The following is a 27,546-nucleotide window of genomic DNA, read 5'->3' as shown; positions in this document are numbered from 1 at the left end:
GGGGAGCCGTATGCAGGGGAAGCAAGGATGCCTTACCATCGAATCTGCCTAACACCCTGATAATGAATGTAACAGCACTCAAAAGGACGCGAATTCAGAAAAAGGAGCCGGACATCAAAGCAGGCAGCACGCTTGAAGTGCGGCAGGATCAGCTGGGGCCGGTTACACGCTCCAGGAGCCGGAAGCAGGCGTTGAACGAGTGCACTTGACGAAAGCTTGGTAGATTAAACTCTATATGTTTTATAGATTTCTCTTGGTGGTCGCTTTGTTTTATAATGAATATTCCCAAGAGTCGTATTTTTGTTTTTTCTTTTGTAAATCTAATAGGTAGTTTGAATGAGTATACAATAGACATGAATAAATTTGTCAAGTATTTAAATGTACACAAACTGATATACACAAAACCTGAAACTACTTACTAATATTAAAAGAACACTGATACACAACATATATTTTACAAATAATTATTAACACAATATCCATGCTTAGAATTTAATAAACAATCTACAAATTCAAAGCAATTAATGTTGTATAGCCAAGTTGGGACTGTAAATATATTGAAAATAGGGAGGGAGGGAGGGAGGAAGGAAGGAAGGAAGGAAGGAAGGAAAACACGGCTAGTTTTTAGCATTGCATTTTATCTTAGAGGCACTATCATATACTCAAATGGCTACAATAGCAGCTATACTATACTGTTATAACTACAGTATATATAACGGTATATAGTTATCAAATAATGTAATTAATTTAGAATTTGGGATAAGTTACTGAAACACCATAATAAAATGGAAAATAATCACTTTATACAATATTCTTTAAAATATAATACTATGAACAATATCTTAACTTTCATTATGTGGGCATTTATACCTCATCAGTGTTCCTGCCATCCATTGTCATGGCATTTTCTCCCTAAAAAACCAAAAACATTACTGAAGAAAACAATTTTCCTAAAAGAGAAAATAAATCCTCCATCTCTTTGTAAAACTTCTACAGGAAAAACAGTAACCTTTATTTGTTATATTTATATTTACTTTTCATTCATGAACTCAAGATGAGTTGTTCTCCACAACAATCCTGTTAAATAGTTTAGGCTAAGAGAGTGTGACAGCCATTGAACTTCCATGACTGAGAATGGAACTGCATTTAAATCTCCCTGGTGCCATTTAAACATGTTAGCTACTATACCATTTCGCTGAACTTTAATATTAAAAAAATGGAATGTATAAAATATTATGAAAAATAGCATTTAGCTGAAAAAAGAATCCAAAGTGAGACAAATCTCAGGATAAATGTGATTTTTCTGATGACAGAATGAATAGTGGAAGCAAGTACAGCAAAGTATAAATGATCCCAGTAAAAGAAACAGATTGTTCAACAATGAAGAGAGAATTGGGGTTGGGCAGTTAAGTTTAAATAAATAAATAAGTTTACCTTTACAGAAAATATAAAAAGTAAGGACAGCATACTAGTTGCTTGAGCCTTTCTGGTTTGAAGTAAATATGGAAATTGTTTGCAACACAATGCCAATTAGCCTAGAAATATAGCTGCTTCACTTTCCTTACTATTATTACATTTTGCCTTTGTTTCTGTCTCTCTGATTCATCTCAAGATGATTGCTCTACCTTTGGTCAAGTATCTTCTCAGTACTCAATGTCAGTATTCATGTACAGCAAACATTATAAACAACTTAATAAGAAAGTTAATTTTTAAGAAGCAAGACCTAAAGAAGCAAATATAATAAACAGATTCTGATTGGAGTCCCCAGTCAGGTACAGTATTTCTACTAAACTATAGTTAGTTTTATAAAAAAAGTATTTAAAAGATAATTATAACAAAATGGCACATAGTTGCAATTTGACAGCCTTTTGATACTTCATTACTTCATCACTACTATTAAGTCATACATTTAAAAGATTTTCAAGCTTTCTATTGGTTGCCATTCTATATGCTGCCAAATATTAGTGTCACTGCATTTACCAAACAGTATTTAATTTTAGTAAAAAGTTATGTACATTTTAAAAGGAAATCTAAAATATTATCTAAGGAACACAGAAAATTCTGAGCAACATAATAGATACAATGATGTTTTTAAATTACAGAGATGCAGTTGAAAAACAGAAAACATAATTTGCCATGTACATTTACATATCAAAACATTATGCAAAGAAAAGTGAAATTAAATTCCAATGTTGAATTCAATTTTTAGACTATTAAGTTCTTTTTATTAAAAGCAAAGCATTTGGACAAATATTGTGAGTAGGAGGCATATTCATTTAATAAATACCTTCCTTTTTAGAACTTTTGATGCATAAGGTTAGATACTATTTTAAATTAATTGCTGTTTGTTAAATATTTATGATTGATGAGCATTGTGTTTTTGTGCTAATGTTTGATTTTGACATTAAAAGTCTCGTAATAAAGCAGAATGGTTAATGGTTAAATATGATATTATCTGTAATGAGCCCTTTAACTCCTTGGAGAATAGATGGAATTCAATTTTTTAAAAATATGTAATAAATGCACAAAAATAACTGTGGGTGGAATCATAGCCCCAAGACTTTAATCCTTAAATAAAGGAAATGTGAGGAAAAACTGGGCATGTAATAACTTTCTAAAAGTTGAAAGAGGCTGAGGGGATTTATTATTTATTTTATTTATTTATTATTTAAATTTATATACCGCCCTATCTCCCTTACGGGACTCAGGGTGGTGAACAGGCAATAATAAAAATCACAATAAATATTGAATAAAAAGCCTGCTCTAAAATACCCCATATAAAACCCCTAGCAAAGCCCAATCAAAACTACGCCAGGCCGGCCGCATGGAATAGATGGGTTTTGCTATTATTTAAATAATATTGAAGTATCCCTTTAAGACTAGAAGAGGGCAGAGGTGTTAATAATTAAAATCTGAATGGGACTTTACATTTGTGTACAATAACAAACATAATGTTATGGGTGCACAAGAGCATATAGTGTACAAATTGTATCTCTGGAGGCGCAGTGATTAGAATGCAGTATTTCAGGCTAATTCTGCCCACAATCTGGTTGATCCTGACAAGCTCAAGGTTGACTCAGCTTTCTATCCTTCCGAGGTCAGTAAAATGAGGACCCAAATTGTTGGAGGCAACATACTGACTTTGTAAACCACTTAGAGAGGGCTGTAAACCACTATGGAGTGGTATATAATTCTAAGTTCTATTGCTATTGTATCTGTAATGTGAATGTCTATTAAGGGTTTATTATACCTGCAAATGTTTCTTCTTACTTTATATAAAAGGAACAGATGTTTGAGTTTTCATAGTTATAATGCTTTTCTAAAAATATGAAAATTGTGAGGAAATAAGAATATTTTGATAGTAACATTAGTTTTAAGCGTTAAACTTCTATAAAGTTTTATGGTCTCCACCTATAAAAATCAAGAGAATGGGAACTATACAATCTTTACGTAAAATTTCAAAAAAATTACAAGTGATTTATCCATGGTCAATCACATCAATGCTTTATAGCAGAAATTCTCAACATGGCAATCTGTGGGTGTATTGAATTATAACTTTACCTCCTGAACTGAAGGGCTGTAGACTGGATATTAGTTGGGGATATGATTTAGAACATCTGGAGGGCATCAAGTTGCTTTATAGCCCAGTATCTGTAACATCTTTTATACAAATAATCTCAGTACTTTATTGTCTTTACAATTTAAACCTAGCTTTATTTATTTATTTATTTACACAATTTATATGCCGCCCTTCTCCCCATGGGACTCAGGGCGGCTCACAGCATATTAAAACATCGTACAAAAAAAATTTTCCCCTGCTAAAAACCAATTAAAACCCAAATATTAGTAGCTGTGGCTCTTTAAAATCATTTAAAAATTGTCCCTATTTAAAACTCACCCTAGGTCAGGCCCGCTTGTTGAAAAAGCCATGTCTTGAGGGCGCGGCGGAAGGTTAAGAGATCCGGAATCGTCCGGATCTCGGGGGGTAGTTCGTTCCAGAGGGTGGGGGCACCCACAGAGAAGGCCCTCCCCCTGGGGGTCGCCAGCCGACATTGCTTGGCCGACGGCACCCTGAGGAGGCCCGCTCTGTGGGAGCGTACCGGCCTGTGGGAGGGAATCTGCGGCAGAAGGCGGTCTCGGAGATAGCCAGGACCGATGCCATGGACCGATGCCATGGAGCGCTTTAAAGGTGGTGACTAGCACCTTAAAGCGTACCCGGAAGGCCACCGGCAGCCAGTGCTCTTATGCTTAAGAATATTCAAATTTTTATGTTTGTATTATATTGTATTGTATTGTACTGTACTGTACTGTACGGTGTGGTGTGGTATAGTATGGTATGGTATGGTATGGCATGGCATGGTATGGTATGGTATAAAACAGATCTTGCTTTACTATGATCTTGAATTCTAGACAATATGGTGACAAACAGTTTTCATAGTTAAATTTTCTTTTAAGCTGTTTACAATATTTGAAATATTACTTTCCAAAAGAATGGACAATAATTACTGAGCCTGTGAACTCTTTTAAGCCCTTTATAGTGAGGGTTTATAACCAAGAGCTTCTGTAATTTTGACATACCTCAAGCCTTCTATATGTAATATCAGTTTAGCAAAACTGTGTAGTGTATTTGGTCACATCTATGTTTCTTATATATGACTTTTTCAGCATTATTTATTTCTCATGCCATATCATTTTCAACCATTTATTTCTTAAAATTAGCACTGATCCCAATTAAAATAGACAAGAGGATTGGGCATAAACATTAACAATTCCAATATTTGGGAAAAGTTTCCAATCATTATTAAATAAAATAATTTTGATAACTGTAACTTGATAACTGATACCCCCATACTATCCCTAACATTTAATAATAGTCAGAGATAGTAAAAATCCTCCAGGTCAGCAGAACTATAATATTTTTAAATTATCAAATGGAATATGGGACATACGGATTAAATATAATGGCAATTAATGCATTCAAATTTAATAACTTGTAGGAATAGCACAGATGCATGTTTGCACACACATATGCACAGGCATGCATACAAACATTGTTTGTACTAACCTTCTAGAATCTGAATTAATGCCCCAAAGATTGTGTTTTTTCCCATCATAATTAATTACATCTTTAGAACACAAAGTTGCATATACATACCCCTATTTTGTAAACTATCAAACTCTATATAAACCACAAATGTTATTATCTAAAATATAACTAAGTTTATGCAAGGTACTGCAATATAATTCTAAGCCATGATTCAATATAATCATATTTAGATTGTTTTGTCAATTACTAGATTGTTTGAGGTCCAAACTGCTTAAACTGTCAGTTTAAATGTTTAAACAGTCAAAACCTTTAACAAATAATCACATAGTATTTATTTTAGGAAGGACATAGTCTTGTTGAAGTCAGATTCAGAATCACGTTACACAAATTGTTACTATAAAACTTTTATAGTAACTATTTAAATACTTCAACTAGTAGACAAAGGTGCAATTTTCTATGAAAAAAATGGATGGTTTCCATCTATTCCATATAGGCAGAGCAAATAATATAAGTTTATAGTGTTTGCCTGGACATTTCCAAAAAGAAAGGGCTCCATAGAGTTATCAGTCTCTTACCCATTTGGAAGTATGGGCTTTCATGGGATTATAGTTCAGATGTCCTTCACTGTCATGGATTACTGTGGATTTAACATAAATTTCTCCACTGTCCTCCTGCATTTCATTTGCAAAATTCCTGTTCCATATCAGTATGTTCCTTCTCTTCTGAAAATGTATTTAATAGCTGTTAAGAATATTGTAATTTCAATACGCTTTGTATTGTGGATGAAGATACTCAATTCCTTTCTATTCCAACAATATAAGCAGAGAAAACACACACACACACACACATGTGTACATACATATCTCATATATATATATATATATACATACATCATATATACATATACATACATACACACACAAACACACACATACACACATAATTATTATTAATCATTGAAAGTGCTATAGGAAATTAAAAAAAATTGGGAAGGGAATTTATTAGAACATAGAAAAGTATAAAATGGTCTTTATTTTTTTTTATTTTGTTCAGCAGTCATTTGGTACTACATGGAATGTACCAATGGTATTTTTGGGAAGCAAAATTTAAAATATGGCAACCATTTTAACTGAAGTCCATATATGTATACATTCCAAGAACTGTGCAGCTTAAGTTGCCAATGCTATTCAATGCTTTTAAGTTAAAGGTTTATAAATGAGAGGGACAAAATGAAATTTTATAGGAAAATTGGTAAATAAATTTATTTGGCAATATGGCCTTTATACTAATACATGTATATCCAAAATGACTTATTTTCAAAGTCTTTTAATTAAAAAAATGAAATAAAATTATTATGAGTCTGAAAAGTTAAATTTTGCCAGAATACACACACAAATTTCTTTTCCTATTTTTTTAAAGCAGAGATTAAAGAGATTAGAGATTAAAGATTAAAAGCAGAGATTAGAGATTAAAAGCAGAGATTAGAGATTAAAAGTTAAACCATGACAATTATCTGAGGTAAACTCTGAAACTTGAGGTAGTAACAATGAAGACAATGTACTGCTGGAATAGCAATAGTAATAGCAATAGCATTTAGACTTATATACCACTTCACAGTGCTTTACAGCCCTCTCTAAGCAGTTTACAGAGTCAGCATATTGCCCCAACAATAGAGTAGAATAGCTTTATTGACCAAGTGTGATTAGACACACAAAGAATTTGTCTCCGATGCAAAAGCTCTCAGTGTACATGCAAAGTAACAGAGTAATAATCATCATAATAATGATATCAGTAAGAGGGGTAGTAAAGAAGATGGAAAGGATAATACTATAGCCATACAACATGGGTAAATATACTTAAACATAAGATAGTACTGTGAGTATTAGGTGTTTAGCAGCATGATGGCATGGGGGAAAAAAAACCATCCCTGTGTCTGGTTGTTTTGGTATACAATGTCCTATAGTGGCATCCCGAAGGGAAGAGTTGAAACAGGTTATGTCCAGGATGCTAAGGGTCTTTAGGTATTTTCTTATCCCTCCTTCTGACCCATGCAATATACAGGTCTTCTATGGAAAGTAGGCTGGTTGCAATTGTTCTTTCTGTAGTCCTAACTAATCCATTGCTGTACCAAGCCAGACAGTTAAAGAAGTACAAATGACAGTCTCAACAATTCCTCTGTAGAACTATATCAACAGCTCCTGGGGCAGTCATCATTTTTGCTAGTCACTATTCTTACTGTAACTTAGAAGGTTAAATCAGTATTCTTATGGAGAAGTGCATTTAAAAAGTATAAGAATTTTGGAGAAAAGCTAAATTTAAAAAGGGTATACTAAGGCTAAGCTGTACATAGAGCATATATCACATAATGTATGTTAAATAGAAAAGTGTTTATTAAGAGTAGATGTATATAAAAAAGTAGTAAATTTTGGAAAAAAAATAGGCCTGTGCAGAACACTCAAAACAAATTGCTTTGCCAAGCATGTTAGTAAAATACAAGCATTTCTTGTATGCAGAGACAATAAATCTATTGAGCTTTCATCTAGGTTTTCCAAGAATGAGTCTCTCACTCTTCAAGGTAAGGTGTTTCACTTGTGTCAACATGCTTCTTCAAATTCCTCTTTGAAACACTTTCAAGAATACATACAATTTTCAAATGAGAAAAGTAATGAATTTTCTGGTTTTTAAAAAATTGTTCACTGAAAAATTAAATGAAACATAATAAATAATATAGACACATAGCTCTAAAACAAAACAGATTTTCACTGACCTTAAGACCAATGCTAACAAATATAGAAGAGTTTTAAAATTATTTACAATACTTTATTGCATTTGATAAAGATATTTACAGCTGTCTACAGATGTAGAAAGTGCTATTGCTTACTATCTTGTTATTCCAATAAAGTTGCCTTTCAGTGTTTGTATAATCAAATTCTGAGGTTAGTATTTTCAGTAAGGTTCAAGGATACAAAAAAGAAATCAAAGGGTGTTCCATTGCTGCCTAAATCTAATCCAAATGAAATTGCTCTTTGTTCAGAAAGGCAACCTGCTAGGTTTAGTTGTAACTTGGGATGTGTTGGCACGTCCCCTGAAGAAGCAGGTCCATGATCAGGATGATCTTCCTGAACTCAGGATTACTGATAAATAGTGGGTGGTAGTGATGGTCAAACTCTGAATGGTATACTAGTTAATGTTCTAATTGAAATAAAAAGCCTTAACAACAGTGACTCATGAACTTATTGATACACAACCAGTCTACTATAACACACTCAGCATAACACTATCTTTGAAGATAAATTAGAAATTGCAACTAGCACAAAGTGCAACAGCCTACATATTGGTAGGTTATAGATGCCATAATCATGTAATACCTTTACTGTGGATTTTGCATTAGTTCTGAGTGCAAATCAGTTTTAGTGTTCATCTACAAAGGACTTATATGGTTTTCTAATATTTTCAGAATCAAATCTTTGCTTCACAGCTTCTCAGAGTTTGCTAATAATTTCCTATTACTGAGAAGTTAAGGGGCAAAGCTTCGCACACAGTGGATATTGTTTGTTTTCTTTTTTTGTTTTGCTGTAGTTCTCTATTATGGAACAGCTTTCCATTGAAGTCAAATTAGCATGTTCTCTAATCATCTTCTGGAAGCTGGTAATAGACTTTAGGAGATCATTTAGGGGAATGAAGAATGCATGTCAATTGTATTATTATTATTGTGCTGATGTTTTTATTTTAATATTTTTATTATTATAAACAAACCAATGTAGACTGTAGCAACTTATAAATAAAAGAAAATACTAACTAAATAAAATGGAATATTTAATAATGTTTCATTCCTCTCAGTTTAATTTATTAAGCAAACATCTTATTTTAAAATGACATTTTCATTTTAAAATAATTTTCTAGTCTATCCTTAAAATGTTATGGTGAAATTTCATTCAAGTACTGATCTCAAATAGCTACCAGCCAAGATCACCTAGTGACTGTCAGCTTATTATTGTAAGATCAGCTATAAATAATGACACTGAACGACAAAGATTTTTCTTCCTGAACATTTTGTGGTATATCTTACAGATTTTTTGTTCCTAAGCATGAAAATAACCTATAATTTAGCATATCACGTACAATTTTATAGAAATCTTCTGCTTTTACACAATGACTAGGTTGCACATATGGAAAAAAAATACAAAAAACATGAACTGTAGTTGAAGCATATCCAGTACACCAAGAACATGTGGAATATCTGTGAAGATCTAAAGTGCTGGCGCTGCTGCTTGGAATGCAGTTCGGATATACCAAGTATTGTTGTTACATATGCAAAAGAGACAGCCATGCAAAAAGGTCGCATTACTTTAAAAGGAAATGGCCACTATGAAAGAATTTAGTTCCAGTATAGAAAAAAACAACACATGCACCATTTGTTGACCTATCAAAGATATTTTTGCCTTCTCTTCACATAAAATTAGGACTAATGAAAAATGTTGTGAAAGTGATGATCAAGATGAAATTTTTTGTTATTGGAGACAGATATTTCCAAGAATAACTGATGCATTTTTGTTTGTCCACAGATCAGATACATCGTCAATGACAAGTGGTTTGAAGATCTGTTAGAAGGGCTAGAGAAAATCACCTGGAAAGCATTCAAGAATGTCATTGAGAATTTTCTTGGCAACTGCAAAGCACCAAACTATATCCAGCTGGTTGACAAACTTCTTACAACATAGAAGACCATGAAATGCAACATATCACTGAAGATTCACTTTCTGCATTTACATTTCTTTCCCGAAAATCTAAGTCCAGTCAGTGACAAAAATGGGGAAAAGTTTCACGAAGACAATGCCACAATGGAAAAATGATAACAGGGAAACTAGAATCCATCAAGTGGTTGACTATTGTCGCACACTTCAGTGAGATGCATTAGATATTGAGTACAAACAAACATCAGCAGCAAAACACTTTTAATCCTATTTAAGTCATGCAATGTATCTGAAACATTATGCAATTAAATACATTATAGTTATTAAAAGTTAATTTCATTTTTTTCAAAATTCCTGTGTGATACAATTATTCTGAAATTGTATTTGTGTTATTTGAAGGGGTCTATCATAATCACCAAACGTTTTTCAAGAAGCAAAACTTTTGAAAATTTTTTTTGTCCAGTGAATTATTCTTTGAATGTGTCAATATTGAACAAAACTTTGCAAACTGCTTCTATGTTGTCTGCTAATTAGATTAAATTCTTTGGTCCTATCTGGAACATTGACTAAAAAGGATGAAGGGGTTATAAACATGAATCACTGTAGCTAGCCCACCTCATCACTTGTACACAAAAAGTGGGACTTGTTGGAATCTCTTTAAATTGGACTGATGGAATAACATTCAAATGGGTTACATTAAAGTCTTTTTTTTTTATTTGCATCAATCAAAATTAGTATGACATTCCCATTTTGGTGGTTAATTGGGAATCATGAGTCATTAACTGAGTAGCCAAGCCATTCCTCCGTAAGATACGGACTGCCTCCCATTTCCCCCAGCTACCTATCTTCTTTTCCATCTTTGCTCGTTGGATGACTCAGTACTGTGAGTGGCAAAAAGCTCTGCAGCTGGTTGCCATGCCCTGAAGTTGCTTTAATCCAGTCCTAGTTGTTTTCACCATTCTGCACTCCGAAACCCCTGCTGCCTTGCACTCTGCTACTCCAGTTCACCTTCACTGCTTTTCACTTGCTTGTGCTGCAGGGCTAAGCTTTGGCTTTGTGCTACAGAAAAAAAAAGACAAAGCCATCCCTTGGGCCACACTATGCCAAAACACCACTCTATAAAGAGCTCCTGAGTAGGTCTGGCTTCACGCTGTGAAATAAAAAGATTGATTTTGGTTTATTCCCCCACCCCTTTTAACAGCATGAAGCCAAGCCCCAGACTGGCCCAACAACTAGACTGAGAATGCCTCATCATAAGCCTGAGCAGGAGGCCGGTGAAGCCAGCTCAGGTGGAAAAGAGTAGAATGGCAGGGGCCCAAATTATGAGGAGATATAGGAGGGTGGGGGAATTGTAGTGTCCCTGGAGTTTTAAGTGCAGGTAGGCCAATCATGTGGCCATGGGAGCAGTGTAACAGCACTAATTTTGTGCATGGATCTTTTACTTCAGGACTGTCATAACTTTGAACAATCACTGAACAAATGGTTTTAATTCAAAGACTACCTGCACTGTGCAAATTTTCCTACCACTTGGAAGTTTTGATACTTAGCATTTAGGCCTAAATCCCTTTGCAATCTAGTGGTCCACTTAATGGTCAAAGAGCAAACCAAACATATTTGGAAACAATATACTCTATGAATACTTGTGTCAACATAAATTAGATAAGCAACTCTTTGTATTCTTTTTCCAGGTAGTCTGTAAACTATTCCAGGGAATTAAAGTACCAACACAATGTTAAGACCAATGAAGTTGAATCAAAAATTGAACACATATTATTTTGAGCCTCTATTAGTTTGCCTTGATTCCTGTGAGATACTTTTGAAACATATCAGATTAATAAAATATTGTCTAAAATTGAAATTATATAATAGTTCTCAAAAATTCAAATTATGTATTTTCTTCTTATAAATACTTGAGCCTAGCAGATCAACTGACTCATTACTTTTGCATTAAACATTCAACTGCCATTGATATATTGTTTGCATATCTTGCATACAAGAAACAGCCTTAATTCACAAAGGCCTGGTAACATAAAGAGTTGTATATTAATAGTCATGTTAACTATTCTATGATATGATGCAGCTATTATGATTACGAGAAACACATAAAATATTTGTTGTTGCTGTTGCTACTACTCATGTGGTTTTCCCTACTTTTCAAGGACTTAGTGAGTACAAGCATTTGTAAAATTAAAAAGAATTGTAACATATAATAACAATTCTAAAATATAAAAGTACATGTATGCGTATGATCTTATATTCTTTCTCAATAAAAAAAATGTAAAAAAATCAGGCCCTAGAACCAGTTTGACAATGGAAACAGATATTACTTGTTTCATCCTTCAGGCAAGTGCTGTTTTATAGTCTGATAAATGAAGAATCCTATAAAGGAAATATGGAAAGATAAGCTACATTATCTTAGCCATCTTCCCATGTCTATAAGTCAATGAATTAGAAAACAAATATAACTTTATATAGCACTTTTTAATTAAATATTTATTAAATAATTTATTTATTAAAGCTGATTCCAAGTTGTTACAATTTTTGTGGCATTATAAATATTATGTTATGTAATAGTTAATATCGATCAACATGCTATAAATGTTCTGCATGTGGACTATTTATAATTCAAGTTGATAGCAAATATATCAAATGTAAGGAAATTAGACAAAAAAGGGCAAGGCAATCAAAGCAAGAAACATAAAGAATCTGTGCTGAATTTATTTTATTTAAATTTGTTTATTTAAATTTATTCATTTTGGGAAGGGTAGAAAGTTTGTAAGATACTGTTCATGAATTCACCACTTTACAACTCTTGTCTTTTGTAGTCTCTCTCTGTACCCAATCCATATCATTTCAGAAAAAAATGTTGCCAGGCATAAGGAGAATGGTATTTGTTTTCTTTGTCCATATCAGTGTCTACAATCTCAAAAGGCAACAACAGCAAAAAAAACAAAAACAAATTCAGGATAAAAAGCTGTGAGCCCTTTGCAGTCTTTGGCTTTGGCAAAAGTAAAATATGAGTGTCCTATAATTCCCTGACAGAAACAGTGGTGTAGTTCAAGTGAAAACTATTATTGATATATTTATTTGCTTCTGTAGAAAAATTGTGCTGATGTGAATATGGATCTGTACAATATACTCCATTTTATGTATGTATATGTATATTTGTTACTTCAAGAGTTATATATGCAGTTTGTTAAAAAGTATCACAACATATCTCCCTGTGTTTGTACAAAATCAAATGAAATATGTATTATTTTAAATCAAGTAAAATTGGTCTTATTTTAAAAATACCATACACCAATTTATTAAAATCTCCAAAATGGGTCTTTAAAAAAGCAAAACAAATGGAAAGTAGAGGCCTGGCAGTAGTAAAAATATTCTACACATGGAATACTATCAGTGAAAAGATACTCTATTAATACTATATCTGGCATTAATTATATAGTGGAATCAAGTAATCCTTGAGATAAACTAGCCCCAAATTATCTGGGACTTAAAATTAAATTCAGTACTTAAAAATGGCATAAAAATGAGTGCAATAGATTACATAGCAATAGATGAATATATTCAGATGTTAAAACCCGAACCCTTACTTTCAATGGAGTGTTTGTAGTCTTTTGAAAGTGTTTCACGTATAACTCAGTGCTTTAAGTGGAAGCTTCCAAAACTATCTAGGCTATCTTAGAAAGCTGCGATAATTGCCCAATTTGCGCTACCCAGAGAAGGGAGATGAGTGACTATATAAATTTGATGGATAAATATTAATCAAACCTGATAAAAAATATTTTGAACAATTGACAACACCTCTAGTGACAACACAGCATTAAGTAATTAATATCCAGTCAATATAATACCTTTACAGGAAGTACAGTCCCCCTCATCACCCGAGCAATCCCTTAATGATTGTACCTCCATCCTGTCTGAATTCACCCTTAATTTGCAAAAATCTAACCCACTGCTATATTCTGAGGGATTCATTTAGAACTCATACTGAGTTCCTCATCCAGATCTATTCCCTGCGTTTGAATTAAATCTCACTCCAATAATCAGATCAATTCAAATAATGTATTTTACTGGCTTTAAGGAATTAGCAGTATAGTACAACACTTCTATATGACTTTCAATGAGAATAAGTCAGTTAAAAAACAATGAAAACACAATGTACTCTTGCTTGAAATTGGTTTCCCATACTGTCACAACTTCATTCAATTCCATAGGATTTTTCTCTAACTTGATATCCAGGAGATGTGTTTAATATTAAATTGGAGAAATCTACTTTGTAGGAATAATGGCTTTTAATTTTGATTACTTTTCCTCAACCATAACCTACATATTGTTTGTATGCTAATATACAGAGTTCAGTCCTAGAAATTAAAATATTCATATCTTACATAAAATAAATGTATAATAGAGGAAGCTGAACACTGGTGCTTAGACAAAGTTTAAATCTGCAATGAAATGAGTATTGAACAAATATTAATGAATAAACTTTTTATTTCTCCTTCTGCGATGTCATTTTCTCATACTTTCTCCCTTTTATTTTATTCCTATAGGACTATTCTAATGATAGAAGAAGCTTTTATCAGAAGCTTGGTCATTTGCAGAAGGCTTTCAAAATAAGGCTAAAGACTACTAAAATAACAAAAAGCATGAAAGTAGGCAGAACAGCTCAAAAGACTGGCAATGTGATCCTGCAGTGCTTAAGCAAAGGTCAATGTATGATACTCTGCATTTCAAATCTAATTTCCAAAGACACAAAATAATCTTTTAAATAAGTAGCTATTTGCTGCTTATTTATTCTGCAAATAGCTAACCATCTTTAGGTCCCAAACTTAAAAATGCTGCATAGTCACATGTGAATTTGTCTGATGCTATAGGTTGTAGGTTGCTTTAGACATAATGGCAAGAAATATTCCTGGGCACTTAATTTGTACTGCAACCACAAAAAGGATGTTCACACATTTCTTAAAAGCCACGCCCTCAAGACATGGCTGTTCCAACAAGCGGGACTGGCCTAGGATAATTTTTAAGAGGGGTTTTTAGAGGGGTTTTTAATTATATTTTAATCAGACAATTTAAATATTTCATTTTAATTAATTTTAACTTTGTGATTGTTATTGGTGTTTTTAATTGATTGTCAGCCGCCCTGAGTCCACAAGGAGAAGGGCGGGATATAAATTCGAATAATAAAATAAATAAATAAAATAAATAAGAAAAAAAAAGAAACTATGATTAAACAAAAAATAGAATGCAATTTTCATTACACTGATGGTGAAAAAGTGCTAAACAAAATACAAAATATTTAAGAAGAAAACAGCCCAATACATAGAGTATATACAAAGAAGATTTTGTTTGGTATAAGCAAAATCATTCATTAATTATTCTTTATTAATAAATTTCTTAGGACTTTTAGTAAAAGTTTATATAAAGCTAAATTTTTGACTCAAAATCTCAGATTCCATACAAATCTAAGTTTCTTAGGTTTTGGTATGTTGAAGATGGAAAATTAGTAGGCAATGGCAAGTCTTCTTAATAACTTTAAATAACATGATTTTGTATCCATCTCACACAGAGGATTATCTTTCTCTACCCATTATATTTGGTATAAAATTATAAAAGGAGACAACATTATTTTTTGAAACATTGTTAAAATTGTTACAATTCTATTTTTAATTGAACTAAAACCAGTGATACAAGCGTGCAAAATGGAATACAACTCTTTCACAGTGATATTAGCCCAATGAGACTTGGCATGTCAAACTTCGCATCTAGATTTCTGGGGGAAAAAGAGTATGATTGCTTGATTACTACACTCTTCCAGAATCGCTAGGAGGCAGGTGGCTTACAAATTGAATACATTAATAAAATACCTAAGTACAATGAAATTAATATTCTCTTTTTACATTAATGCTGTTTAGCATAGTGGTTCCTAATGGGTGATATGCAGGTGCAAGGTGCATTCATAAAAGAATCTAGGTGGGCCAAAAGGCAAATCATTAAAACATTAAGTTTTTAAATTTTCTGCAAATGATAATTATAATGCCTATAAAAATACCCATGTCCTTTTAGAGAAAAATAATTCTTCTGTTTTATCATGGTAAGACCAAAATACTTCGACAAAGTAAACTTAAAATATCAAAGGTTGAGAAGTACTGGCTTAGTAGATTTCAGATTACCATTTACTGTAATGAAACTAATATAAAGGAGACAGGTATTTTCATTTCTCATTGCATCACATTTATTTTGGAAAGCTGCAACTAGACTACAATACGTGCCAAAATAAGCAAAAATAATTTGCTTTTTTATTACATAGGCTATACAAACCTATTTACAAATACAAAACTACTGAATAAAGTGGAACTTACTGTATTTCTAAGTAAACATGTGTATCAAATATGCATAGCATCAGACTATCAATCTGCACTGTTTTTAAAATCAGCACTAAGGGGACTACCCATGCATATTAGCTATATTTATTTCTGATACTTGTATCACAAGCTTTCATTGGAAAACACTGAATTACCAGGATATTTCCATTTACACACAGAACTGGGTGAGACTTTGTCAAATGTAAAGAATATAATTCTACGGCCCCAAATGAATGTTTTTGTACAATAAAAATTGCAAGCATCATTTTTGTTTCTATCTCCTAAAGGTAATAGAGATTGATTCTTACATAATAACCACAAATATACTCAGGTTGAAGGTTCTAGTAGGCATATGAGTTTTCTAAATACAAATGTTCTATCTACATAAACATTCCAAACAAAACAGGGAATATATCCTATATCTTGATTCCGGAAAATTCAACATTTGTTTGGATAAAACATCCATTTATTTCAGTAACATTTATTAAGAAATGTGCATTTAAAGTTGGTATGTTAAACATAAAAATTAAGTAATTATTCAAACGTAATTAAACTACTTTCTAGATGCTGAACAATGAATCAGAATCAAGAGAAAAAGATCAAGCTGTAAATCAGGAAGTTCCAAGTGCAAATCTGTCTCCAAAATGAATTAGGTGTCCCTTAGTCTCAAGCTACAACATAAGAATAAAAACATTGTCTTATTTTACAGACTTGTAAAAGGGATTACTGAAATAAAATATATTAATTCTTTTGTTAATTTTAAACTAATATCGCACACATGCTTTTTCATATGAGAATATTTCCAGATCAGTATGTTTGGTTTACCATATAAACTAATTATGCTTTTCTAGCTTTAAAATCAAAATAATTTTTCTTTTTATTGTGAAAGACACTACCACGTTTGCATAGCCAGGAAGGGAATCATATTGCTCTGAAACTTAATCTGACAACTATGTGGTGTGATTCATGATGGTGTAACCATTTGAAATTTTTTATCTCCATGATATATCTTAAAAAAAAATTCTAAAAAAGATTGATTATACTGACAATTGGTCAATTGAACAAGAAACCAAATGGATTGGTAGTAGAAATAACAGAAGTTACTTTTGGATAATTGTTTATGGTTATGGAAATCAGAATGAATTAATGAAGGGAACTATATTGTACATCCTGATAATGATCAAGAATATATTTCCTTCAACAAAAATTAAAATGGGGAGGGAATGTTGAATCTAAAAATCCGTCAAAATCATTTTTGATTGAAAATATTTATTCACATAGAATAATACTGTAATTAAATTGAAATTATAATTTTTGCATGATCATTTTTCTTTCTTAAAATCTAATACGTGCATTTTAATTTGCACATTTCTCATATAAACCTCAACAATGGGAATGAACTAAAAAAACTTTTAGCAATGTCCTTGAATAATTTTCATCCATTATATTTAGTATTATATAACTGGATTTGTTAAATTAAGTTTCTCTATAGTAACTCTTTATTTTTAAAACATTTCAAAATTAACCTACTTTTTATGTAACATAAAATTTAAACCTGGGAATGTGTTTTACAAACTCCATTATTTAATTATTATAATAAACATGTGCCTCTGATAAAAAATTTCAAAGCAGTTTTGATATTAAAATTGAATGAATATTCAACTTTTTCACAGGCTACACTATCCTAAATGGTTGATTGATGCTTAAAATATAGTACATCAATGTAAAAATATGAAATCTTATTTTTCTCAAAAATTCTAGTGGCAACTGTATGCAGAAATCTCAGTTCAACACTGCCTATGGTGTTTTATTATTTACTGAATGTTATGCTAAGTACCTGTGAAAGGGGACACTCCTTGGCCAATGAACTCTGGTTCATATCCTTCAGTAAATCCTTCAGAGCATTTCTTACTGTTGTGTGAGACCATTGTTCAGGAGGCAAGTCTTCTAGTTTAGGGCAACTATTTGAGACATTGATTAGAAAAAGGATTATTACAGGATTGCATTCTGCTGCTGAACATTCCTTTAAGACAGACAGATTTCATTCTGTGCATCAAGCAGATGCATCTGGAGATTGCTCTCAGTCTCCTGATTGTTCCGATTAGTTAATTACTTTATACAACACATCTGCTGTATTGATGCATGAATTATACATCAGCTGCATGTGGCGACTATTTTTCCATGTTACTTCTACCTTCCTGCTCTGATGCGCTTGGTAAAACAATTTAAGGTGTAATGCCTTTTCACGACTGATCATGAAAAGAATTAATATATTAGCTTCCCCCCTTTTAGTTACAGCGAAATTTTAAAGCCTTGACTGCAACAATAAGAGTGAACAAGTCATTCTTTTTTCAAAATGCACACAGATGGTGCTGTTCATGATATGCAAAAATATTTTTCTCTTAAGTAAACTTTATGTAAAATGCCTTCTTGCAATGCATCATTTAATTGACTAAAATGCTATATACTTTTAATGAGATCCCAGAAAAAGAAAGCTATGAAACAGAACTAACTAAATATAAAATTTCTTACCATATTGTGGGTTGTTTTTTTTTACCCCCACACTGCAGTAACAAAAGAACGTAGGTAGTATTCAGAGATTTTATGCTGACATAAGCAGATTTGGAGTAGTCACAATATATCAGATTCTGATTCTTACTCAGATTTCTGCTTTATGTGACATACCTGTGCAATTGGATTTTCAGTGTGACTACGTGATAAACATCCTGCAGCATGTCAGCTACAGTCGCATCAGGAGCATCTGTCACATAGGATAGAGGAACTGGGTTCCATTTCCCAACCTGGATCAATCCTGCATCAAACAGAACGATTCCAGGAAAACTATGTCAACAATGTTAAGAAATTAGATAAAAGAATATATGTTTGTAAAATTACTTGTAATAACTTCTTTTAATGAAATTTAAAATCAATTCACCATCTAATTTTTTTTCTCTTGTAGCAAGAATTGATAAACAGATACAGAAATCTATAGAAACCATAAATAGTGCCCTATGCCTTCTTACTCTTTTGCACACTGTGCAAATTTCTCAGTAGAGAGGCTTAGTGCTAGAATAAAGTTGATTTTCTATTGAAAAATGATTTATATTTATATATAGTTAATGTTGCCTCTTCCACTGAAACTATTTGAAAAATACTATCATACCTCAATGTTCCCTATGAATAAAATAAATAGCTAAAGCAAAATTTGAAGGATGTATTACTGTTATATATATACAACAACCAGATTTGGAACTCTTAACATTCCTGAAACCAAGGAAAATTGTACTTCACTATCCCCATTAATAAATACAAAATATTTTGTAATTTATCATGACATTTACCTTTTGCTTGGGCAGCAGAGCTATGAGAATATCCAAGTGATAATAATGCCATTTCAATTAGCTGGTTGAATAACATGTCCTTCCTTACTAAAACAAATTCTGCATGTTCTTCCTTGCAATCATACTCAATGGAATTTTCATAATGTTCCACAACACAGAAAACTGGAAGCATGGTTCCTATAAGATAACAATGTTCAGAAATAACATTTGCACAGTACTTACATATACTTTCTGAGTGGACTATTAAAGAATTATTAGACAATTGAACAAATGGCCAACTCTAGATTTTGCAAGGTATGGGAAACAACACAAACACATTTTTTAAAAAGTGCAAAAGATTTTGATCTGCTGAGGAATTCAATACTATATAAAGAATAAGGTTGCTTGAAGACAAATAATCCTGGTTGTCCATAACCTGTATGATTACTTGTGAAAAGTACTACTTCAGTACTACTACTTAAACACACATTGCAGAAAACTTCAGAAGTCACTGCAATGCAATTTACATAACTCTATTTACAATGAAAATTGTTGGCAGTACACAAACTACTATAGAAAATTACTGAATTAGCAGTACTCATAAAATATCACTTTAATCTGATTTTTCTTTAAATTTTTATATTTAGAAAACAGTAAAAAAAACACAATCTAATCTTAGCTAACTGTATGGGTTGGAATAAAAGAAAATGAACAAGGGAAAACAGAATATAGAAGATGTTTTCAAAAGCTAATTACTGTAAATTTATTGTAATCCAAATTCCACACACACACACACACACACACACACCACACCACACCACACCACACCACACCACACACGCTTTAGACCTATGAATTCTACTGAATTCAACAGGTCTTATTTCTAAATAGACATGGTATAATTTACATGGTATTCTTTATTTTTTTTAATAAAATGCTCTGCTATATATATTTCCAGAACATTTTAATATCCATTTCAAGGAACTATTGACACAAAATTGTATGATTCTACGGAATAGATATTGTTCTGTCTACATTTTTTAGGCAGAATCTCGCAAACCAACTACACTTGCTTGCAGAACAAGCTCAAATTTGCTAGTTTGTTAAACAAACTCAGCATGAAACACAATTCTAAATGCTTACCAATATTGTACATCTCAAACATTGTCAGAAAAAAATCTCCAGATAAATATTACAATATAAATTGGTGCATTATTCCTTCATTTCTTGTCAGAGGTTTGATAAGCTTTCACCTACCAAAACCAGAACATAGCAATGAGGCTAGGAATTTAACATTATTAGAAGCCTTACTGCAGAATATTCATTAATTCCCTTCATACTTCATATCCATATTTCAGAAATACAATAAGGTATATATTTACCTTACATTTTTCTTACACTGGCCTCAAAACAAGAGAGAAATGCATTACTAAAACTAAAAAAAAAGCAGTGTGTGTGAAATATGTCTCAACTGAAAATGAAAATCTTTCCCCATTAGAATAAGTATGCTATACTTCTTTCTATATGATACTATTATGATAAAGCTTCCTTGATTAGTATAACTTGACAAGTTGCTGATCACTCAAGTACTTAGCAAGACAGTGCAGAAACCTTATAACCTTCTAGTATTAAAGGGGAAAGTACTGGTCAGTGTTCAATGCTAAAAATATAGTATGATTTAAACCTGAAAGCAATGTCAGAGGATTTGCTGAAGGTTTATGAGTCTATATAAACAGAGTGTCTGCTGTAAGGAGCAGAGAAGTCTGTTGAATCCCTGTCTAAAACTGTCCTGGCATTAAAGTTTGCTGTGCAAATATCACATAATACCAGACACAGCTCAAATCTCCTATTTAGGAATTTATGGAACTTATATGTTTACAGGCGTCAGAAAGTCTTTTTACATAGCCTCAGTGCTTCAAAGTACAATATTAATGCACTCTGTTTAAAAAGCAGCAATAAATTATATTTTTAATGCCTTACCCTTGGCTTTCTTAAGATGCATACATTCTTGGCAAACAATCAATAAATAGGGTAATCATGAGCAGAGGCCAAAGAATTTGCTGAAGTGCTGTTATTCTATTTTTAATAGATACAGATCTAAACAATACGGACTGCTGTGTCCGTTCATTTTAAGATCAATATATTCTTTGTTTTCGCCAATCCAAGGAAAAAGTAAATTATTGTATGATAAATGTTATGCATCAGAATGGAAGCCACTGCCTTCTAACTTGGTGCTTTTAATTGTCTCAGTATAGCAATTCCAAGAAATCTGACTTAGAAACATGCAACAATAATACTGAGGAAAGAAGTATTAAATGAATTTGAAATTATATGTTGTATTTTGATTAAATTATCATGAGTGCTGTTTATGATCCAAAAAGATCATCATGTATACTATTAATTTTACTTCAACAGAACCATAATACAAACAATAGCCATGGACACACACATACTGCATCAGTCACTGGCTCTAAAAGCATTTTTTCTTGTGTGAGAATGTCTAATTACAGCAAACCAGTCACTGAACAATATGACACCCAAGTTGTTCATTGCTCAGTAATGAATTGTACTTAAGGAAATAAAAGTGCGAAAAAATTGTCATCGTAAAGGAGTTTCCACAGAACATCAAAAAAGCTTTACATTACTTTCTTGAATTCAACTAGCAAATGCGTCAGAAATGTTGATCTTCCAATTTTGGATTTTTGTCAAGAGCAGATAGAAGTATAAATCTGGCTATTTCAAGAACCTTTTCTACTTATTCGTATGTTATAAAGTATTTTGACAATATACACACAGATGTCTGCAAAATGACTTTATAGGAAAATTGACCTTGATTAATAGCATTATTTGTGTTCAATGAGAAAAATAATCTGAAAGTATGACAGTTTTTTCCTATTAAAAAGACCCCACCTTGCAAAACAAGATGCTCCATCCAGGCATACAGTTCAATATTCCAAGTACCATTTCTATCAGATTTAAAAATGCTATATTTGTTGAACAAAAATGCCATTGCGAGGTACAGATTATACACAAACTTGAAAGTAGGTTTCTTCTAAGACAATATATATAATTTAAAAATTAATGTTTCATATTATTATAGTGTTACCTTTTCTAATTTGTGTTTTCATCAGGTGTCCAGAGTGTTTTAAAGGCACTCCTTGCATCTTAGTTCCTGTACTTCCAAGTCTTCCTCTTCCTAATGGGCTCCCATTCTGTTCCAAGCGGGCAATTTTGGCTGGTGGACCCTTCGGATCGCTTACATTGTTAGACATTTCTGAATGTTCTTTCCCCTGAGTTGTCTCGTTCAAGTGATCCATACTCAGTCCCGCCTCTAAAGATCACCTGCCATGATTTGAAAAAAAAAATGTGTTGTATACGCGTGCGTAATTTTATGTAGGCACATGTACATGTACATAATACATCTGTATATCATGTTCACATAATATTAACTGGCTCTTAAATAAAAATGTATTTATGGGAAAACTGTTTAACTATCAAATCTATCTATCTATCTATCTATCTATCTATCTATCTATATATATATATATATATATATATATATCATTATATACCTTTATATGAGATTTATATCTTATATATTATTAGTGAGAACTGCATATATATTTAGTAGCATTCACAGAATAATATAGTCTGCTCTAAGTTTCTTATTTAAAACTTCTAAGATTGTAAGTTTAATGTGATTTATGAGCTTAGTATGATTTCCTCAAATTACTAAAATATTTCACTTCAGTTAATAGAAATCTTGGATTATTTAACTTCTTCATGAAATAAAGGGATTAAAATTTTACCCAGGCATTTAATAAACTAGGAATATGAAGTTTCCTTTATGTGCATCTTTTAAAAAAGTCTCCTATATTAACTTAGAATTTGTAAAAAGAATTGTTCTATCATTAAAAGGCAGTTCAGGATCAGATAAGATTAAAAACTTATTTTCCTATAGCAACATGTCAAATTATCATATAAATGCCACATGTGGAAGTCTCCTTAAGCCTTCCTAACTTTCTTGGGTATCAAGTTGAAAATCTTTCAAACCTATTACACCATTTGATGAATTTTTATATATTGATAAATTTGTATTATTAAACTAAACAAAAGCTGTTAGCCTAACTACTATCATTCAATATTGCTTTCAAATTCTTTAATTCTTTTACTATTTTTTGTAGTACAACACATACACAGTAACCACTAACTACTATAATACAAAAACACAAAAGTACTTTTAATTATTAAAATTATATTAATACATTTATGTATATATTATTATGAACATATATTTGCTTTATAATAGAGGGACTGCTACCTGTTTGAAGATTTAATCACACTATCTGCTTTATTATATATGCAGTATAAACACTAGGAACAGGTGACCAGTCATTTATGAAGCAGTACTTACAAAATTAAGTGTAAACACTATAACTGCGGATGGGAAGGGTGAGATTACATTAAAAAAATCAATACATTAATAAATAATGTTTTAATCTACAGTAAAAATATCCCTTTTACAGCTCTGACAAGATTTTCATTGTAGTGATAATGCTGTATATTCTCACTGCAAATTTGTTCCTTACTTAGTCATATCTGCTTTGTCTTTCATAATACAAAGTAATGTTAATCTTAAGTTAGCTGTATCCTTAAAACTGCCAATTGAATAAATATAAATTTTAGAATATAATGGTTATTTATCCTTACACTCTGGGGTGACATGCTGTGAACCAAAGGTTTACCATTGATTGTGGTCCCATCTGTTTTTGGTTATGAGTCTCATTAACAATAAATATGCCTACTTTAATCACTTTTTTAATCAAGATTATTCTTTTTCATTACATTAACTGCTATTTAACTCAAAACTGCATATCTAAATTACCAACATCTACAGAGTCCTTGGTAGTACTTCATCGAAACATGTCTTAATACCCAAGCTTTTCTTTCCTTAATTTGAAATTAGCTGAAGGACCTAAAATATTTTGAACTATAAAATTACTACTTTTTAACAATTTAAACACATTTTTTTTGTTTCATTAGTTAACACATATATTTCTCCAGCCATAACCAGTGAATAAAGATATTATGCTAGCAATCAATTTTATATACAGTATAGTGACTAAAAATACTGAATTGGTCATATCCACTGTATCTACACTGTTCAGCTTAATCATCTTGCAAAAAAGAGTATAATGCAAAAGAAATGTAAACAAAAAGTGCAAAAAAACTTCACATAATTTACCAATTTAAACTTTTACATTCAAGGCTAAAGTTCAACAAAGCTTCTGAAATACCAATGAGATATACTCAGCATGATTTGTCACGAAGAGTTAATAATTATCTTTAGATATGACAGGAAGAAGAGTTTCTGCTGGTTTCCTATTCAAGCATTTGTTCTATAAGGTTTTAGAAAAATATATATTACTGCATGTGTATACTGCTGAAGATGACATTTTAAATATTTTGTGAGTGGATTTCAGTTGTTTGCATATGGTTCTGCAAGTAGAAATGACTACTGTATCTTCAATACTTTGAGACTTAACTCCCTCCCCTTTCTCTTTATCTCCTCCTCCTTTCTCTGATAAAACCCCTTAATCACATTTAAAAGAGGCTCTGTTCTTATCCATTCCATATGGTTGTGATAATCCAGGCCAAGCTTTCACTGTGACCTTTTAAAGAGACAAAGAAGCAAAACACTATCTAGAAACAGGAAGATTGCAGTTTGAGTGAAATTTCATAAAAAGACCTGAAACTCACCACTTCAAAACTTGACAGCATATAAATAATGGAAACAAAGGAGATTTCCTTTGCAGAACGATGTCTTGAAGATGATTTCTAAATCCTTTTTTGTAAAAAAATAAAATAAAATAAACTGAAGGATACTTCCTTCCAAAATTCTGTTTTTATTAACATAGTAAAAGCAAAATATATAAGCCAAATGTAGCAATCATTGAAGGGGAAGCAATAAAATAAACCCAAAGAGAGACAGAAGAAAGTACTAGTAAATTTACAGAAACGTGGTGATTGCAATAATAGGGAATGATGAGAAAGGGAAATAATTATTATAAACAATACAAATTAATAATATTTAAACAATGCTGACAATACTGAATCAAAACATTTTTTTTAAAAAAAGAGGGAAACTGAGACTAGGAATGACCTGCCTAAATCTGAACAGAGGAAAAAGTAAGAGAAAGAGATGGGGGTGAGATAGCTTTTCTATTTGACACTCTAGAAAGCAGAAAAGCTAGTGAGTTTTCTATTTATAATTATTTTTATAATAATTATATTATAAAAAGAAATAAATAGAAAATAGAACTGAAGACATGCCTTCTTCCCACAAAAAGAAAAAAAACTAACCTAAAAACTTTCTGCACAAAGCTTCAAAGAATAGAAACAAAATAAAAATACTAAAAGCTACAGAAAAGTAGAAACTAAGGATATAAACACTTAGTTTCACTATCGCCCCTGTTGTTTATTATTATTTTGTAATGCATAGAATTCCTCTTTCTCATTTACCCGGAGAGACGGACGGATGGGGGACGGAAAGAAATACAATCACCATCAAAAGTAAAACAAAAGCAAGATCCTTCAGTTGAGAAAATTATAAATAATATACTTAGGAAGAGTTAAGCAACATCAAGATTAGGGACAAGAGATGGTAGTGAGAAAAAGGGAAACCAGGTTACCAAAAAACAGTAATAAATTAATCCTGTGAGATTTCGAATTCTTGTTGTCTCTCGGCTGGCTATAACTGTTATTTAGGCCGGTTTGGTGGTTGTTGCTAGATGTTACTCTGTGTGTGTGTGTGTGGTGTGTGTGTGTGTGTGTACCCCGGACGCAGCTTGGCTTGCTCGCTCTCGCCCTCTCGCTTGGTCTGTCCCCATTAAATTATTAGTTGACTCATCACTCCTCCTCCTGCTCCTGCCGCCGCCGTCCCTTGCTCCTGCTCCTTCCTCTTTTCCTCTCCGCTACTGCTTTCTGCTGCCGCTTCTGGTGTTCCTGCTGCTGCTTCTTCTTCCTCCTCCTCCTCCTCATTTTAATACAAAATAACACGGAGGGCTACCGGCTTTATTTTTTTAAGGGAGAGATACAGTTTAAGACAGTAGGAGGACGCAGCCTCCCTCCTGCTGCCTGGAGCTCTTCCCCGGCGGCCCCGGATCATCCGACGCGCCGTCCTGGGAGGGAGAGACAGACAAGCAGGAGGAGGTGGTGACGGCGTAAATCGATGCGCGGGGGTTGTGGGGGGGGGGAAATGGAAGAAAGGGCATCTAAGAAGGGGTGGAAATGGGAATTGGATTAGAAAGGGGGCTGGAGGGTTAAGGCAGAAGGGGGAGGGGGTTAAAACCAGAAAGCCGGAGGTGGGGGGGAGGCGAAGGGAGGGGTAGAGAGAGCCGAGGGGGTGCGATTTCCGGCACAGGGCGCGCAAGAATTTGTAATCAGCTTGATTAGTGTGAGGCGGCTGTGCATTTATTACACACAATACCCGGAATAACAGGGAGCAATGCGGCCGAACGAGAGATGCCGCTGGCACGGGCACTGGGCGATCGTGTAGCGTATGCAGAGCGGTCTGCCGCCGGGTACGGGCCAAAACAGAAGCAGCAGTAGCGACTTCCTGATAAAGCTAGCGAGAGAGGGCGCTCGGGTTGAGAGGGCAGCAAAGGGGAGAATCGAGGGACGGGCAAGGAAAAGCAAGTGTAAAGTCTCTATAAACTCCAAGCAGCTACGTACATAGCTCCTTCAGCACCAGCGGGACAGCAGCAGGATAGGGGTAAGGGAGCACTCGCACTAGTTGCCAAAGGCGAACGGAACTCCCTCGTCAGTTCCGAGAGGTAGCGCACCTAACAAACTTAGAAACAAAGTGGGGCTCGAAAGAAGTGGACATCTACCCAGGCAGAAAGATCTACAAAGATGGGGGATGGAGAGCAGGTGCGCATATGGCTGGTATTCAAGGTTTCTTAGCTAGGAGAAACAGGATGGAGCTTGCTATACTCTACTGAGGAGAAGGAAGGGGGGGAATACCTTAATTGTCACAGCTTAAAGTAAAAATACATATACACACCAGCAGCACCAGCAGCCATTTCACTTTCTCTTGTAACAAGTTTGAACCT

General features: G+C 32.9%; 1 protein-coding gene across 1 annotated transcript in view; it reads right to left on the bottom strand.

The window, feature by feature from the left end:
• SATB1 (SATB homeobox 1) overlaps positions 1-26,251 on the bottom strand; it is a 92,922-nt gene extending 66,671 nt beyond the window's left edge. The window contains exons 1-6 of the mRNA XM_015810741.1: positions 26,125-26,251; positions 25,193-25,277; positions 22,539-22,774; positions 19,454-19,630; positions 18,798-18,924; positions 17,950-18,073 (exon numbers count right to left, since the gene is read on the bottom strand). Of these exons, the coding sequence (XP_015666227.1) occupies positions 17,950-18,073; positions 18,798-18,924; positions 19,454-19,630; positions 22,539-22,749 (639 nt within the window). The 5' untranslated portion in view covers positions 22,750-22,774; positions 25,193-25,277; positions 26,125-26,251. The remainder of the gene's footprint in view (positions 1-17,949; positions 18,074-18,797; positions 18,925-19,453; positions 19,631-22,538; positions 22,775-25,192; positions 25,278-26,124) is intronic.
• Between the last annotated feature and the right edge of the window lie 1,295 nt (positions 26,252-27,546).

Source organism: Protobothrops mucrosquamatus, unplaced genomic scaffold (genome assembly GCF_001527695.2).
Source record: "Protobothrops mucrosquamatus isolate PMUCROS unplaced genomic scaffold, P.Mucros_1.0 scaffold18, whole genome shotgun sequence".
Lineage (NCBI taxonomy): Eukaryota > Metazoa > Chordata > Lepidosauria > Squamata > Viperidae > Protobothrops > Protobothrops mucrosquamatus.
The sequence above is the reverse complement of the archived record's forward strand: the minus strand, read 5'-3'. Positions and strand labels throughout refer to the sequence as shown.